We start from the raw sequence: 15875 nt of genomic DNA, 5'->3' as shown, positions 1-15875 counted from the left end.
TGTGTTAATTTTGGCATCTGTGGGTGAAGATGGCTCAAGAAGATAGTGCGTGTATGTCTAAGAGGATGGAGAGAGGGAATGCAGAGTTGCCCAAACGACCGGGGGCCATCTGTGTGCCATAGGCAGCAGCCAGACCAGTGGCCTTGCTCCCTCTGGGCGGGAGCGGGCACAGTCGCTGCCATCCAGCGCCCTTGACCCAAACCCTCCCTCACCTCCTCCTCTGGCTATGCTCTCCCTCTCCCCCAACCCCCTCACCCTGTGGCCCATCCTGCTCTAGCCACGCCCCAGCCCTCCCTCTCCAGCTATGAGCCCTCTTCCTTGCCCAGATCTTCCCTACCCCCCCCCCTTCCTCTTCGGTCGTGCCCTCTTACCCCCGGGCCGCCCCGGTGCAGCCCGGCTCCCCTGGCCCGGGTAAGCATCTCCTAATTTTGTTCCAGAAGATAGAAAACTCTTCGTGGGCATGCTCAACAAGCAGCAGTCCGAGGATGACGTGCGCCGCCTCTTCGAGGCCTTCGGGAACATCGAGGAGTGTACCATCCTGCGCGGGCCGGATGGCAACAGCAAGGGTGCGTGGGGGCGGGGCGGGGCGGGGGAGCGGGCGGGCGAGGCCTACGGCCAAGCACCTCATTGACGGCCAGGTCCTGGGCCGCCTCCAGCTGGCCGCGACTGACCGGCGACTGAGCCAGGGAAGCATGCTTGGAAGGGGCGAGGCAGTCCGGGCCTGGGGATAAGGGACGGTCGCTAGCCGAGTCCAGACAGGGGCAGGGAGACTTCAGGGGTCTTTTAACTCTCTGGCCCGTCCAGGTCTTTCTGTGTCGCTGTGTTTCTCGGTGTCTCTCTTTCTCAGTCTCTGTGGGTCACCCGTTCTGCTTTCATCTGGGATGCGCCCTCGCCCCTCCGCCCCTCCCGTGCCCCGCCTCTCAGCCCTATAGCGCTTCTCTGGCCTTCCTGGGGGCCCTCGCGCCGTGGCTCAGCCTCTCCCGTCCCCCCAGGGTGCGCCTTTGTGAAGTACTCCTCCCACGCCGAGGCGCAAGCCGCAATCAACGCCCTGCACGGCAGCCAGACTATGCCGGTGAGTGGGCCCCCCACCCCGCGGTGGGGTGGGGGCGGGCACGGCGCCCGGGAGGGAGGGACCAAGAGCCCCGCAGGGCCCCGCTTGCCCTTGCGCTCCGTGCACACCGTGCGGCGCTCACAGCCTCCCCGAGAGGCAGGAAGGCATTATCAGTATCCCCATTTCTCAGACAAGGACTCCGAGGCCCAAAGATGTTAAGGAACTGGACTGCCCCTAGATAAAAACCGCCCGCGGTGGGGTTAAGATCCCAGACGGCTGGGCCAGTGCAAGCGCGGGAGCTAGCCTTCCGTTACCGCCGCCTCCCCGCCCCCCCCCCACCGCCGCCCGTACCCCGTGGGAAGAATCGGGTGGGTCCAGGCTGGAGGCAAGGACAGCTGGGAGAAGACGCAGCTGGGGCAAGTGGGTCTCACACGCGGTAATGGCTGCAGGGAGCCTCATCCAGTCTGGTGGTCAAGTTTGCCGACACTGACAAGGAGCGCACGATGCGGCGAATGCAGCAGATGGCTGGCCAGATGGGCATGTTCAACCCCATGGCCATCCCGTTCGGGGCCTACGGCGCCTACGCACAGGCAGTAAGTGGGGGCACAGCCGGGCGCGTGGGGGGGGGCCCGCAGCTGTTCTCTAGCTCACTGTGCTCAGAGCCCCCAAGAGCAAGGACACCTAACAGTGCTGAGGGGAGCCCTGCTCCTGGCCCAGAACATCCTGCTGCCCTGGGGCATGAGGAGTGGTGAGGAATGGACCCAGGGAGTAGAGGCCAGAGGGGGTTAAGACAAGGTGAGGCTGATGCAGGGTGGCTGCCGGGAGGAGGGGGTTGCTGTCCTGGTTCTAAAGGGGAAGAGCTAGAGAGAAGGCCTCTGAGCCAGGCAGCAAGGTGGGTTACCTCAGCGCCCTTCCACTCGTCAAACCCTAGGAGGCACTGCTTGGAAGTGGTGAGAGAGGCTCAGGTGTTTGCTTGTGGCTGCTCTACTCCTGCTCTCACTCAGGGAACCGGGTCCTCAGGCTTCTGGGCATTCCTGGCAGGGGTCCCCTACACCCCCCCTTCCCCTGCAGTCCCCCCAGACCCTGCCTCATGCTGATGGCCACCCACTTCTTCCTTCCACATTGGAGCCGCCTCTGTCCACATCTCCCCTGAGCTGCCCACCCCCCCCAGACTTGTGACCACAGCCCCCACACGTGTGGCACTGAGGTAGGCCAGGGTTCCTAATCTAAAGAGGTCAGCTCATTTCACTTCTTCAGCAGTGTCCAAACTTAGCCATGTCCACGACCTACCCAGTCCCCACTCCCCTTTATGACAACACTGGGGGTGCCTAGAGTTCTAGTCATGATCCTCCTGTTGCTGATTCCAAGTGAGGACCATTTTAAACAAATCCATGCCAAGTTAGTTCTACAGAGGCTCATCTACCATGTCTCTAGAGCTTCGGGTGTCACATTTCCACAGACAACAGACCTTTCACAGGGCTGACCAACACCCATGGAGCCGGTCCCAGCCCCCACCCCCACCCTGCAACTTTAGAGTCCCTAAGGCCCTACCATGACTTACGAATACAGTTCTCTCAGGCGGTGGGGGTGGAGAGATAGAGCCGAACTCCCTGGGGTTCAGGCCCCCCAGGGAGGCTGGTCTCCGGGAGCTGAGCCCCCTGGTGGGGAGGGCTGCCCCCCCCCGGAAGCGCATGATATTTTTTCCGCTTCCTCTGCCCCAGCTGATGCAGCAGCAAGCAGCGCTAATGGCGTCAGTCGCACAGGGCGGCTACCTGAACCCCATGGCTGCCTTCGCCGCCGCGCAGATGCAGCAGATGGCGGCCCTCAACATGAATGGCCTGGCGGCCGCACCCATGACCCCAACCTCAGGTGAGTGGGCGGGTACCAACACAGGGCCTGGCCAGGCAGGAAAGCGGCTGGACTCAGGGTGGGACCTGCAGATCGGCCAATTTTGTCTACTAAGGGACCTTTCTATGGCAAGAGCACACGTGTATGGGCCAAGCAGGCCTCATCCTCCAGAAGTTTGCCTTAAGAATGTTCTAATCCCTGGGGACCTAGGGGAAGTTGGGATGTGGGCCCCATGCTGTCAATGACATGATTTCAAGGTGATGACAGTTTCACTCAAGTTACTGAGCCATGTCAGGAAGCAATTCATCTTGGTCTCTTTTGTAGATCTCTAGAAAGAAATTCACATGAAAACACCTCCCTTTGAGGTCTGAGGGGTAAAGAGCCCTGCCCATTCTGTGACCTTGTTAGGTTCCTGGCCTAACCCGAGAAGGAGCCCCATTTTTTTCATTTTTCTTTAACCTGACTTAGACTCATTGGCTTTTCCCAAGACAACTGCACAATAAGCAAGAGAGGACCTCAGGAGTTATTAAAGGACAGGGGGCTTGGAAATAACCTCTTTCACAAGTCATGTTCTTTTTTTAAAAAGTTTTTAATTTTCAAAATTTTTAAAAAGATTTTATTTATTTGTGGGTTGTTTTTTTTTTTTTGAGAGAGAGCACAAGCAGGGGGAGAGGCAGAGGGAGAGGGAGAAGCAGACTCCCCACCCAGCTGGGAGCCTGACATGGGGCTCGATCCCAGGACTCTGGGATCATGACCTGAGCCGAAGGTAGACGCTTAACGGACTGAGCCATGCAGGCGCCCCACAAAGCATATTCTTTATTGGATCTTGGCTATTGTTCAGTTCAGTGATGCTCAACCCCGGCAATTTTGTCCCCCTGCCCCCCCAGGACATCTGGCAATGTCCTGAGACATTTTTGGTTGTCACAACTTGTGGGGGAGTGGGCCTGCTACTGTAATCTGGTAGGTAGAAGCCAAGGATGTTGCTAAACATCCTACAATGCACAGGACAGCTCTCCACAATAAGGAAATGTCTGGCCTCAAATGTCAATAGTGCCAAAATTAAGAAACCCTTGTCTAGTTCTAAGGGCTGGCCCCAACACCCGAAGCTCTCATTCATCAAGCTTCCTTGGCTCTCTGTTCCCACACCATACCAGCAGCCTTCCTGACATGCAGGAGCTGTAGAGAGACCCTGCTTCCTACTTGAAGAGGAAGGCCCTTTCCAATACAATCACCCTGCCATCCACACCTTGGGCTCCACCCACCTGGCATAGGGAAGGCACAGGGTATTGTCATCTGACCCTGACTTGACCCTTGCCACAGTGAGCATCACCCTTGCCTCCACTGGAGGAGGCCAAAGTGTTTTATTTTGTGTATGAACAGGGCTGACTGTGGACTCTGCAAAGGGCTCTCTCTTCCCTTAGGGCAAGGGAACATCAGAATTAAGACCTCCTCCACCTGAGTAGCAAAACTCCTTGGTGGGGAGGCAGATCAGCCCCTTTGTGATCCAGAGAAGAGAGCAGAGCCAGAAACTTAGAAGCCCCTTAGTGGTTAAACAAGGCATCCTGACTTTGCCGGGGTGAGCAATAACACTGAAAAAGATGAAAGGAAAATTAAGTATGGTCAAAGTCAAGGACACTGAGAATATGTGCTGCCGGTCCAAGGTCATGCTGCAGTCACCAGTCAGGGAAGTCTTTATGGGGTAGGCTGGAGTTGGACTCTGCCTTGAAGGATGGATGCAGTTGGGATGAGTGATGTTACCATGCAGGGAGATAACCCAAGGCATGATTCACAGATAGGACTGAGTTGGTAGGTAAAGTCTAGGTCTATTCCCAGGCCCTTGGAGCCAACGGGTGGAGCTCCATGGGCTGGCCTTCCTCACCTTGGTTTCGCCTGCCTCCCCTCCTCCCCCACCCCTCTCCACCTCTGGAACCAGGTGGCAGCACCCCTCCGGGCATCACTGCACCAGCTGTGCCTAGCATCCCATCCCCCATTGGGGTGAACGGCTTCACCGGCCTCCCCCCACAGGCCAACGGGCAACCTGCTGCGGAAGCTGTGTTTGCTAATGGCATCCACCCCTACCCAGGTAAGCGTGTCTGGTAACCCTTCCTTCCCCATGCAACATACTCCTCACCCATTTCGTCTCTGCCTTTGGTGTTATAATAGGGAACATGTGTCTCCTACCCTCTGTCTGTTCCATGGTAGGACCCCAAATGTGATCAGAGAGAGCTAGCCTCCTGCCCTCCTTCAGGGAGCCCCTGGTTGGGAAGAAGAGACCAAATTCTCCTTCTTGGAGAGGTGCCAGTCTGAGGGTGAGAAAGAAGCCCATTTGTGGAGCTCTGTCAGGACAGAGAAGAGAATAGATACAGTTGTACAATCAGGTAGAGAGGCTAATAACTGCAAATTAATTGAGGGTGAATTTGACCCATAGGAAGTGAAGAGATAGATGCTAAGAGGATAATCATACTTAGTGTTAAGTAGGAAAAAACTCTTGTAGGAAGGAAGCAAAGGCACATAAATTGGCAATCTGGCCTCTGTTGGGTCCCTGGATCCGTACGCAACCATGGTCAGCACTTGGGACAGGGAATCAGAACACTGGCTAGCACCCGAGCGCTTCTAGCATCAATCCGGGCACACGAGATCCAGGAGGTCTGTTCCTGATTAACTTTGTTCCTCTCAAACTTAGCATTTCTTTAGTGGTGAGAGCGTCCAGCTGACTTGAAGCAGCTGTTCTCTCTGATTTTGCGGATGGACTGACATGAGAGTAGGAAAGCTGGGCCTAAAGCCCTAGAGCAGACTGGCAAGGGGCAAAGTGATGGAGATGTGAAGAGCGCTGACCTCCTTCCCGGAGGGTAGATGACTAGGTTACAGAGTCCCCATAAGTACTAGTAAGTTCCCAGTCTGTGCCAGATGAAAGGGAGGCCCCAGAAGGAGAACAGGACATGGGCCTATCCCCTGGGAGGTCAAAGGCAGCCAGGAATACAATATACATTCACAGCATAATGAGATAATAAGGCAGAACAGAGTTCATCAAGAGTGAATGTTGTCTGCCTCAAGATGCTAAAGGATTCAAATGAAGGGAGAGTTCTATAGGCTGAAGAAGCCCAACAGAGTTTCCCGAGGAGGAGGCCCAGATCCACTTTAACAGATGGGTAGGCATTAGAGAGGTGAGGATGAACAAGGAACACACTTCTGTGGAGGGGGCTGCCCTGGAGGCCCAGAGACTGGGGGGCCTGCCTAGCAGGGGCAGGGGCTACCCAACTAGGACAGAAGAGGTCAGCTCGGGGGGCTAAGTAGTGCTCTCTACTCTGGTTGCTCATCAGAACCCTCTGGGTGACTTTGTGAAATCACAGAAGCCCAGAGATTCTGATTTCAGTGGCTGGAGTGAGGCCCAGACATCCATAGAATATGAACGTTGCACCAGCAGCTGAGTGCAAGGTCACTGTGCTAGCAAGAAATAGAGGAGAATTTCCTGACTTTGACCTTGGAGTTGTCTCTGATCTGATCCCAGTGCTTGCTCCACACCTCTCCCCTCACTGCCTAGACAAGAGGCCAGAGAAGCCCAGAGTGAAGTGGCAGGGCCAGAGAATCTGGAGTGTTGTTGAAGGACGAAGACTCCAGGCTGGCCAGGGAGGCAGGGAGGGGCTTGGCAAGCCGGAGGCGGGAGAGACCGCACCATTCTCAGGCTCTTGGGCTCCTCCATGCTCAGGCTCATGGGCTGGGAGATCCAGTCCCCAGCACATCTGGGTGGTTTCATTTCCCCCCTCCTCCCTGCCTGCAAGCCCATCTGGATCTCTGGATTTTGACAAACCTGTTTCTTCCCCACCCCCACCAGCATCTGTGAACTGTTTCCCTCATGGAATTTGGAAATGTTCCTCTCCCCCATTTGTAACAATCTGCCACATCCCATAAACAATTCCCTGCCAGAGCAGGAGGGAGGGATGGAGGGAAGGAAAGGAGAAAAGTAGTACATTAAAAAAATTAATTTACCGTCTTTAAATGCGGAGTTTGGAGCCGCTGTAATGAGCGAGATCCTTCAAAGTGTTCACTCTTTGGCAGTTACTAATGAGGTCATTAAGCAGAGAAGGGGAGAGGGGTCTCAGAAATGCTTTTCTCCACTTCCTAGCCCCGGGTAGCTTCTCCGTTCTCTCCTCTTGCTCATGGAGAGCAGGTGTGAAGCACACAGTGTGACCTCTGCTGCCACATAACACCCTGAAGGGCGGCTCCCACAACCGTTCGGGCCCGTTCACTCCGTGGGTCACCGTATTTGCCGAGCACTTGTTTGGTGCTGGCACTCTTCTGGGGACAGCTGCCATGGAAGTGGTGCGGGTTAGATTCTGCCTCGGCCACCAAACTGGCCAGAGGAAGAGACACCTTTTTCTAATTTGCATAAAGGCACTTGGTGTTTGAGCAGCTGGGAAGACCAAGGGGATGAAGCTAGACGTGGCCATCCAGAGAGTTGGGAATGGTAGAGGACTCAGGCAGAGGGAGCGGGAGGGAGGAGGAGACCAGCCCAGCAAGCCCCAGCACCGGCACCAGCACCACTGGGAGCTCCTGGCTCCAGTCTCCGCTGTGAGGGATACAGAGGTATAGGCAGGAAGGGACCTGCGTCCTGACCCATCTTCAGCTCCCCACTCTGAGCAGTGCCCTCCTGGGCCCAGCTTCCCTGCTGCCATCCACGCTGTGTCCAAGGACTATTGCCCCAGGATCTTCCCTTGGCTCCCTTGCAGCTTGGGAGCTATTGTTCTAGTGGAATATTCCTGAGCGGTTTTGGGACAAGAGCTCGGAAGGGAAGTTTGGGAATTCTTCCCGGTGTGTGGGCCCCAAAGCCTAGCACTACCAGTTAGCTTGGCTGGCCTGGGTTGCCGAGCAGATAAGCCCAGATAATGTTCTTCCTGCCTCTCTCTGTTAGCCGGTCTGCCTCAAACATACTGAGGCTGGATGTGTTCCCACTCGCCTCCCTGGGCCTCCAGGGCCAGCCCCCTCCCATGTCAGTCATCAGTGGCCTTGGTCACCAAGGGTAGTGCCCACACTGCCTTTACCCACAGCACCTGTAGACCCAACAGGGGCAACAGAAATGAGCCAAGCCTTCTCCCCAGTCCAGCTTCTCCAAGTTATTTGCCAGAGTATCAGCCTAAGGCTCCTCTCCTCACACTGGGCAGTAGATATCCCAGACTCATGGCATCAGGTGGGAGGAAGGTCCTTGGTCTCATGGTTCTTCAGTTTCAGTGGGCACCACCCCTTTCCCAGCCCACGGGGCAGACCTTATTTGTGTGGTTAGTCCCTGGGGAGGGTGTCGCAGGCACGGCCTCGGAAGGCAAAACCTCCATGCTTGGGGCAAACCCCCGGAGACTAATGGAGAGGTGGCTGGGTTTGAGCAGGGATGGGTGGCCCAGGAGGACAGAGTGACGGGATGAAGCCTCCCATGCCCTTTATTTTACCCAGGTGGGATCTGCCCCTGGCTTGTGCTGGGGAAAGTGAGGAGGAGACCACCTTCCTGGTAACCTCTAGCCCCCTCACCCACAGTTCCTCAGCCCTTTTCCAGGATCTTCCCACCAAGTCCCTCGTGGTCAAGCCCTCCTCTGGCATCCCCTTCCCAGCCCTTGCCAGCCTCCTGTGGGAGCCACCCATCCCCCCCCCCCCGCCAGCTGCAGCCTGCATTCCCAGCCCCCAGTCAGGATGGGGCAGACACCACAGTGGCTGGAAAGAGCCATGCGGCCACGGCATCGTCTTGTGGGCACGGTTGGGGAGAGGCTGGTCTGGGCGGGCACCGCTGACTTCTGCTCCCTTGGCTCCCCCGCAGCGCAGAGCCCCACCGCCGCGGACCCCCTGCAGCAGGCCTACGCTGGAGTGCAGCAGTACGCAGGTCGTTAGTATCCTCACGTCCCCAGTCCTCATGCCCCGGCGCCAATGTCCCCTTCCCACCCCAGGCCTGGGCCCAGAGCTGGGTGGGGGAGGGCGAGGGGGAGGAGGAGGGAGGGCTCTCCCGGGAGAAGACCCCTCCCCCTCAACAGCCCCCCCCAGCATTCAGGCAGAGTTGACCTGTGACGGCAGGGTACCCTTGGGGTGGTCGGTGGTCAGAACTTCAGAGGAGAAGGTGAGCCAGGCCAAAGCCCTGACCTTGCTGGGCAGTTACTCATCCCTGAGGCCAGATTTTCCTCCCCCCGCCGTGGTGCTGCCGGGGCCGGTGTGTCCAGGAGCCCCAAGCCACACAGCAGCACTGGGGGTGAGGCCAGAGTTCACGTCACTGGCCTGGCAAGTGTAGATGCCTGGGTGTGAGGGAAGGAGCGACCCTGGAAGGGAAGCAGTTCTGACCCGTCCCCCCGCCCCTGCCACTTACAGGCAGCAGGAGTAGGGCTCCAGCAAAATGACAGGGAACAAGGGAGGATACGCAGCCAGAGGTAGAAAAAAGGAGAACTGAGAAGAGATAGCCTTGGGGCGAGCAGATGGCCTTAGGTCACTGAGTGGGAAGGCCATGAGCCACTGTAGGAAGCCCAAGGCATGCTGTCAGCCCTGATTCTCTGTCTCCCTCACGCACACCATAATCATCTCTGCCCAGCCAGTCTCCTGCTGCCTGGCCAGGTCAGAAGGAGCCAGAGAGATCTCCCTTGAGGGCAATGTGGGGGTTCTGATGAAGTTGGCCTCTCACATCTGGAGGTCAGGGGAAGCTCTCTCTCACCAGCTGGGACCCCTGAGCTCTGATCTCAGATCCTGCGCCTTTGGGAGCCAGGCCAGGCGGAGGAAGGGGCTGGCCATTCCTATCCCGCCTCTGACCCTTCCCAGTTGAATGCAGAAAGCACCAGGTTTGTCCAACTCAGTGCTCTGCCCCCGGGGACCAACCCCTGGCAGGATCCCAGAGGCCAAGCTCACACCTCGGGCGGCGCCCCACATCCCACACAGGTGCCATCTGAGTGGGCGGAGGGTATGTGAGCCAGAGTCAGCTGTGGCTCAGAGAACGGGGGTGTGTGGGTGATCTGGTCTGGGCAGTCAGTGCTTTCAGTGATCCATTATTGTGGATTATCCACGCATGTGGATTGTCCATTATTTCAGAATAAACTTGCCTTCCCCCAGCTCTGTGAGTGCTCACACACACACACACACTCAACTGGCTTTATCTTAAGTGGCTAAGCAAAAATGCCCTTTTTGGCTGGTCTGCTTTTACTGCTCAACACTGAAGTTTCTCTCTTTCTTCCTGCCTCTCATTCTGTCCCTCTCCATGTCTCTGTCGCGGTTTCTCCCTCTTGCTTCTTCTCTTTGGCCCTCCAGCAGCCGCCTACCCTGCTGCCTATGGTCAGATAAGCCAGGCCTTTCCTCAGCCACCTCCAATGATCCCCCAGCAACAGAGAGAAGGTGAGTCTTTGAGCTGGGGCTTCCTCCCCACCCCCTGCTGTCCCCAAAGAGGCTGTTCACTTGGGCCTTTGGCTGGGGTGTTTCTTTCGAAAGGTGACCATGTTTGTGTGTTGTGTTGAGGAGGGTGAGGGAAGACAGCAGGATTGCAGGATGAGGCCCTCTCCAATCCAAGCGTGTGGTAGGAGGTCAGGAAGGTGGAACCTGGAAGGGGGGGGTCCGAGAATCCCCATCCCCTGATGAGCAGGATTTGGCCAGTGGAGAAGAAGGGAAGAAGTAGGAATGCTTGGAGTGGGGCAGGAGTAGGGAGACCTGTTCACGGACCGGAGAACTTGTATCCTCTGGGTGACCGGCAGAGACAGCTGGAGCCGCCAGGGTGGGACTCCACCGGCAGCTGAGGGGGCGGGAGTGACTCAGTGCAGCCTAGTGGAAGACGAGGTTCTTAGAAAGTCACATCCAGAGGCTCTGGTGTGCACGGGGCACAGGACAGGACAGGCAAGACCAGTGGGGCTTGGGGGGCTGGGATCTAATAAAGATCTTCAGTGTCCCCCCATTCCAGAACCTAGAGACCCACAGGAGGCTGGAGAAATAAGCCCACCCTCAGGGATTCCGTGGGCCTGCTCACAGAGAGACCAGTGTGAAGGGCAGGAATACTAACAAGGTCTTGCCTTCCCCACCCGACAGAAAAGGTCATCCTGCCAGTGAGGGTCCTCCATCTGCCCCAGGAGCCCACTTGGCCAGGGGATTCCAGTGTCTCCAGAGAGCCCAGCTCATAGTCCCTGCAGCAGACTGTCCTAGAACCAGGGCATGTAGGTCAGTTCTGGAAAGGACCCCGGGGGTCTGTTAGTCCAAACCCATTGGTCAGACAGGCCCCACACAGGACCCACACAGGCTGAGAGCCTGGGCTCTGAAGCAAATCCATCTGGGTCTGACTCCCGGCTTGGCCACCTCTTCCCCTCTGACCCCTGATGTCCTCACCTGTAAAATGAGGATAGCGAGGATCAGTCGCTAGGGAAGCATGAAGCTCAAAGGAGCTCAAGTCTGACTGGAACTCCAGCAATTTCCTATGGATTTCTCATTATGCACATAGCCCTTCCTTCACCAAACTGTCACCCCCTCCAAAGTTGCCCATGGTGCCCCACCCCAGTTTACGCACATTGGGCAGCCCCTGAGATCTGGATCGCCATTTCTTCCTGCGCAGGGGAGCCAAGCTACAGGAACCCAGAGGAGTGTGCAGAGGGGCCCCTGCCCACAGCCTGCAAGCCCAACTTGCCCCAGCTCTGAGTGTGGTCTGGGCCCCCTGATGGTCAAGTGGGGTGGGGGTGGTCCAACAGCCCCGCCTCCACCAGAGGATCCCCTCTTGGGCTGTGGCCCTCCAGCCTGTTCACGCCTGCCTCCCTCCCCCTCAGTCCAGCTCTTCAGTGCACGTCAGTCAGATCAAAGCCACGAGGGGGCCAGGAGGGGAGGGGGCCGTGAGTCCCCATGTTGCCCATCCCCCCCAGGTCCAGAACGGAGCGCTGTGCCCACAGGCGCTATTGTCTTTGTCTCCTCACTGGCCTTAGGCTGAACCACCCTCAGCCTGCAATCAGCACCCTACATGAGTCTGGCCTGTGGGCTCAGCGGTCTCTAAGCCCTGCTCCACACACACACACACACACACACACACACACACACAGCTACAGGTCAATGCTGCTCTGACCAACACACAGGCTAGCCCCTAGCACTGGCCTTACACAGAGTGAGCCCCTCCATCTGCTCCCTGCTCTGCCCCCCTTACACTCTGCTCCACCCCATGCATCCTGCCCTGAACTTCTCAGGCCTTCCTTCCATCTCTGAGTGGCTTCAGTCCCCCGCCCCCCACCTCGCCCTGTGCCCTGCTCCCCAGACCAGTCCCCTTCCAGCCAGCTCTCAGTGGCGGGATCTCCCACTGTTGTCCACATTCTCCCTGACTGGTACACTGGACAAGGCACCATGGGAGAGCAGGGCATGGGGAGGAGGGAATCGTGGACCCAGATGTGTACAGAGCCAGACTTCATACAAGGGTGAGCTCAGGGTGCTGGGGACAGGGTCATCAGAGGAGGCTTCGGGGGCCTCGGAGAATGAGGTCTTCAGCACATAGAGTTGGGGAGACAAACATTCAAGGCAGGGCAAACAGGAGCAAAGGCACGGGTGCTGCGAAGTATGAGGTGAGCTTGGGCCTGGGGATGGGACAGGGCGGGGAGATAGGCTGGGGTGGGCTGGAGTCAGCCCAAAGCTGTGTCCACAGTGTTGCCTGAGGCATGGGTGAGAAGGAAGGCTGTGTTCTTCCAGCCATGCCAGTGGTTGGCCCTTTCTGTCATGGTTACCTCCCCCTGGGCGATGTCACTGAAATACCTGGACACACTGGTTGCTGGGGAGACCCTCCCTCCGGCATTTTGTCTTTGAGTTGAGCCTGAAAACCAACAGATACCTGAATTCCTGGAGGCTGTCCGCTCCACAGATGGGCCGAGGTGACCCTCAGGGATGCTCGAGTCCTGGCTGCGCCCAGGGCCACAGTGTGGTCAGGATAGCCACCTTCTGTCTCTGGAGCTCTGTTTCACCATTTCTCAGAAGGTTGGTGGGGGGGAACCAGATTGATCTCCAAAGTCCTCTATGCCATCGGATGCTCTATGATCTGTGGATGAGGAAATGCAGGGAGGGCTTGGGGGTAGAAGGTGATGTGTAGGCTCCCTGTTGAGGGGTGAAGGGCGGGGTGGGGGGCCTAGCCTGGAGCTGGGAGAGCCATTCCTGTGAAGCTTAGCTGCATACCATACTGACTGGATGAGCCTAGGGGTCCTGCCCTCAAAGGCTTCTTGAATCTTTAAGTTGAATAAACGTAACATCCATATAAAGCAGCTTGCAGAACTTGAAGCGAGGGTCTCAAGTTCAAAGCACATGGCTGCATGGGGTGGAGCATTGAGGGAAGACCTGAAGAATGGGATGGAAGGAGGAAGGAAGGCAGTGCTGGGGGAGGGGCAGGAGGACAAGAGAAGACTAATGCCCCTGTCCCTAGATCTTCCAATTTGGATGGAGAGAAAACCTCCCAGACCTAAAGGAGAAAGAGGCTCAGACCACAAATTGTAGACGTAGGGAACACCAGAAGAGAGAGAGCATATGGGGACTATCTAGGTGGGAATCCTGGAAAAGATGTGGCTTAGATCAGGCCTTTGAGCTAGTTCCTACCCCAAGAGGACTCACATTGAGCTGGGGACCATCAAGGGATACATTCACAGAGTATGAACCAGTGAGAACCTGGCATGGCTGGAGATGGGGTAAGGGGAGGGCCACCAGCGCTCAGGGGATTCAGCAGCAGGGACCCCAGGACGCTTGCACTTGCGCCGGTTCTGGTTCTGAATGCGCCGTCAGCTGGCAGTTTGCCTGGGAGACAGTGGTGGGGGAGGAGAGGCTGAGGGCAGGAGGGGGAGGAGAGATGGTGTAGGGCGGGGACCTAGGACCCAGGAGGTCAGATGCTCAGAGGGTGGCTTCGGTGGTCAGAGGAATCTTTGGAGGGAGCAAGGAGGAGAGTGAGGGTCGAGAGACTTGCTTCCGAACTGGGTTACCTGTCCCAGGGAAGCACCACACAGTTCTGGCCTTGAAAGCCACAAAGCTGCCCACGTCAGGGCCTTACCACCTTCACTTTTTGAGCTCACGCTTAGTTCCTACCAGCCTGTGGTCAGAACCTTGGTTCTTAGACACCTCTAACAAGTGCAGCCACCTCCTTTGCATGACCTCCACAGGGTGGAAACAATCATTGGAACGACCACATTTTAAAAGGTTAAAAATATGAGGCATACTCTGTTTAAAATGGCAAGAAATAGACGAAACGTGTTGGAAAGATTTCTATTTCAAAGTGAAAATTGAGCATGTTTGTTATTTAAAAAGAAAAATGTAACTCTTTAGCAGTCTGGAAATTTCAGAAATCCAAAGGCCTCAACAGTGTTCAGCGTTTGTGGGGCATGAAGATTTATGATAGGCAAAGAGAGGAAAGCACAGACTACAGAAGCAGATGGTCCGGGTCCGTATCCTGGCTCCACCACCCCCCCAGCTGTGTGACATTTGGCAAGTGACTTAACCTCTCTGGGCCTCCGTTTCCTCATCTGTGGAGTGGGAGTGACAATAGCACTTGACTCTGAGGGCTGCAGGAAGATTAAGTGACTTAATCTCATACATCTCAAGTGCTTAGTGGAGCCTGACCTGTAGTTCATGCAGTAGAAGTGGCAGGGTTGTTCTTGTCATGGAATGGGGAGCTCCATGTGATGAAGCTTGTGGGTACCCAGGCTAATCACCGAGCCATGCCACGGAGCCCGTCCTGCGCACCTAGCCTCCTAGAGGAGGCAAGAGAAGCCTTGATTTCTGCACTCGGGACGGGGGGCTGAGTGTGAGGTTTGGGGTAGGGGAAGGTGGGACCATGGGGCACCAGCTGGGAAGGAGTGGCTGCGGGTTGTGGAGGAAGATAGGCCAAAGCAACAGCCACCCCGAGGTCAAGGTCGAGGTCGAGGTCGAGGTCGGACCTGGGGCTTGCCTGCGGGAGGTGAAGTGAAGCCTCTCACAGGGCCACGGGCATGGCTGCCCCCGGGGCGATTCCAGAGCAGGGGCGGGGCTGGAGGGCGGCGGGCAGACCCACCCAGGTCTCCCTCCCCTCGCCTCTCCTCAGCGCCTCCTCTCCCCGGCTGATCTGGCCCTGGCACGTTGAGCCCCTTCATGGGTCAGCTCCACCCCTGGAGCGAGTTGCCAGGCACCCTGTTACAGATTCATTTTGCAGCAAAGGTGACTGAGGCACAGAGAGGTTCAGTGACTTGCCCAAGGGCAGGGCGGAGACCAGAGCTCAGACTGGGGCTCAGCAGTCCCCACTCCTCAGTGGCTGCCCTTGGATCTTGGATGAGACCCCCCCTCCCAACCTTGCCCCCCTCCCTGCTGCCGCTGCCTAACTCGCTCACCTCTCCTCTGTCTCTCTCTTCCCCCCCCCCCCCATCCCTCCCCCCCCCCCCCCCCCCCCCCCCCACCGCAGGGCCCGAGGGCTGTAACCTGTTCATCTACCATCTGCCCCAGGAGTTTGGGGACGCTGAGCTGATGCAGATGTTCCTCCCTTTCGGTAATGTCATCTCCTCGAAAGTGTTTGTGGATCGGGCGACTAACCAAAGTAAATGCTTTGGTGGGTAAAGATAACAAACCAACTAGCTTCACCCAGGACAGGGCGGTGCTCGCACCAATTTACCAGTGTCCGGTGTCCGACTGCTTTTAACCTCCTCCTTCACATCGCCCCCAGCCCCAGGTGCTCCCTAAGGCCCAGCCCCAAGCCTCCATCTCCACCCTTTTCTCTCTGCGACTGTTCTTTTGGCTTCTTGGCTTTCCCTGCCCACCACTGCCCCCGACCTGCTCCCCATCTCCCCCATCCCAGTACAAGAGACAGGTTCCCCCGCCCTCCACAAGGCCCAGTTTCCACCCACCGAGAAGGGGAAGGAGTCACCTTGGGCCAGGGTGGTGGGGGCATCCAGCAGAGCCCATTCTCCCAGCATCCCCTCCTCTGGCCATCCTCGAGGCCCTGGTGGACGTGGAGCATGATCCTTGGGGGGGAGGGGTCTGCCCCGCTGAGGCCCCCCCTGTCCTGCCTGCC

At 57.3% G+C, this 15875-nt stretch overlaps 1 protein-coding gene across 3 annotated transcripts; it reads left to right on the top strand.

Annotated features, from left to right (window-relative positions):
• Positions 1–440: 440 nt before the first annotated feature.
• On the top strand, positions 441–15831 carry LOC116629278 (CUGBP Elav-like family member 4). 3 transcript variants are annotated; one of them, XM_032399585.1, is made up of 8 exons: positions 441–566; positions 993–1072; positions 1501–1644; positions 2773–2920; positions 4833–4982; positions 8700–8762; positions 10166–10246; positions 15270–15831. In XM_032399585.1, exons 1-8 carry the CDS (start codon positions 461–463, stop codon positions 15419–15421), a joined length of 924 nt encoding a protein of 307 aa, XP_032255476.1. In that variant the 5' UTR covers positions 441–460; the 3' UTR covers positions 15422–15831. The 3 variants fall into 3 exon arrangements, with proteins under 3 accessions (XP_032255476.1, XP_032255475.1, XP_032255473.1); XM_032399584.1 differs by having other exon boundaries at positions 10163–10246; XM_032399582.1 differs by having other exon boundaries at positions 8700–8765.
• Positions 15832–15875: the final 44 nt, after the last annotated feature.

This window comes from Phoca vitulina, unplaced genomic scaffold (assembly GCF_004348235.1).
Source record: "Phoca vitulina isolate PV1807 unplaced genomic scaffold, GSC_HSeal_1.0 scaffold533, whole genome shotgun sequence".
NCBI classification, from domain to species: domain Eukaryota; kingdom Metazoa; phylum Chordata; class Mammalia; order Carnivora; family Phocidae; genus Phoca; species Phoca vitulina.
The sequence above is the reverse complement of the archived record's forward strand: the minus strand, read 5'-3'. Positions and strand labels throughout refer to the sequence as shown.

Bases quoted from the DNA above. Each gene is read 5' to 3' on its own strand.
- LOC116629278 (XM_032399584.1), top strand. From the start codon at position 461: ATGCTCAACAAGCAGCAGTCCGAGGATGACGTGCGCCGCCTCTTCGAG. The intron at 1,645-2,772 runs GTAAGTGGGGGC...CCTCTGCCCCAG, and splicing joins ACGGCGCCTACGCACAGGCA to CTGATGCAGCAGCAAGCAGC. The intron at 8,763-10,162 runs GTCGTTAGTATC...TTGGCCCTCCAG, and splicing joins TGGAGTGCAGCAGTACGCAG to CAGCCGCCTACCCTGCTGCC.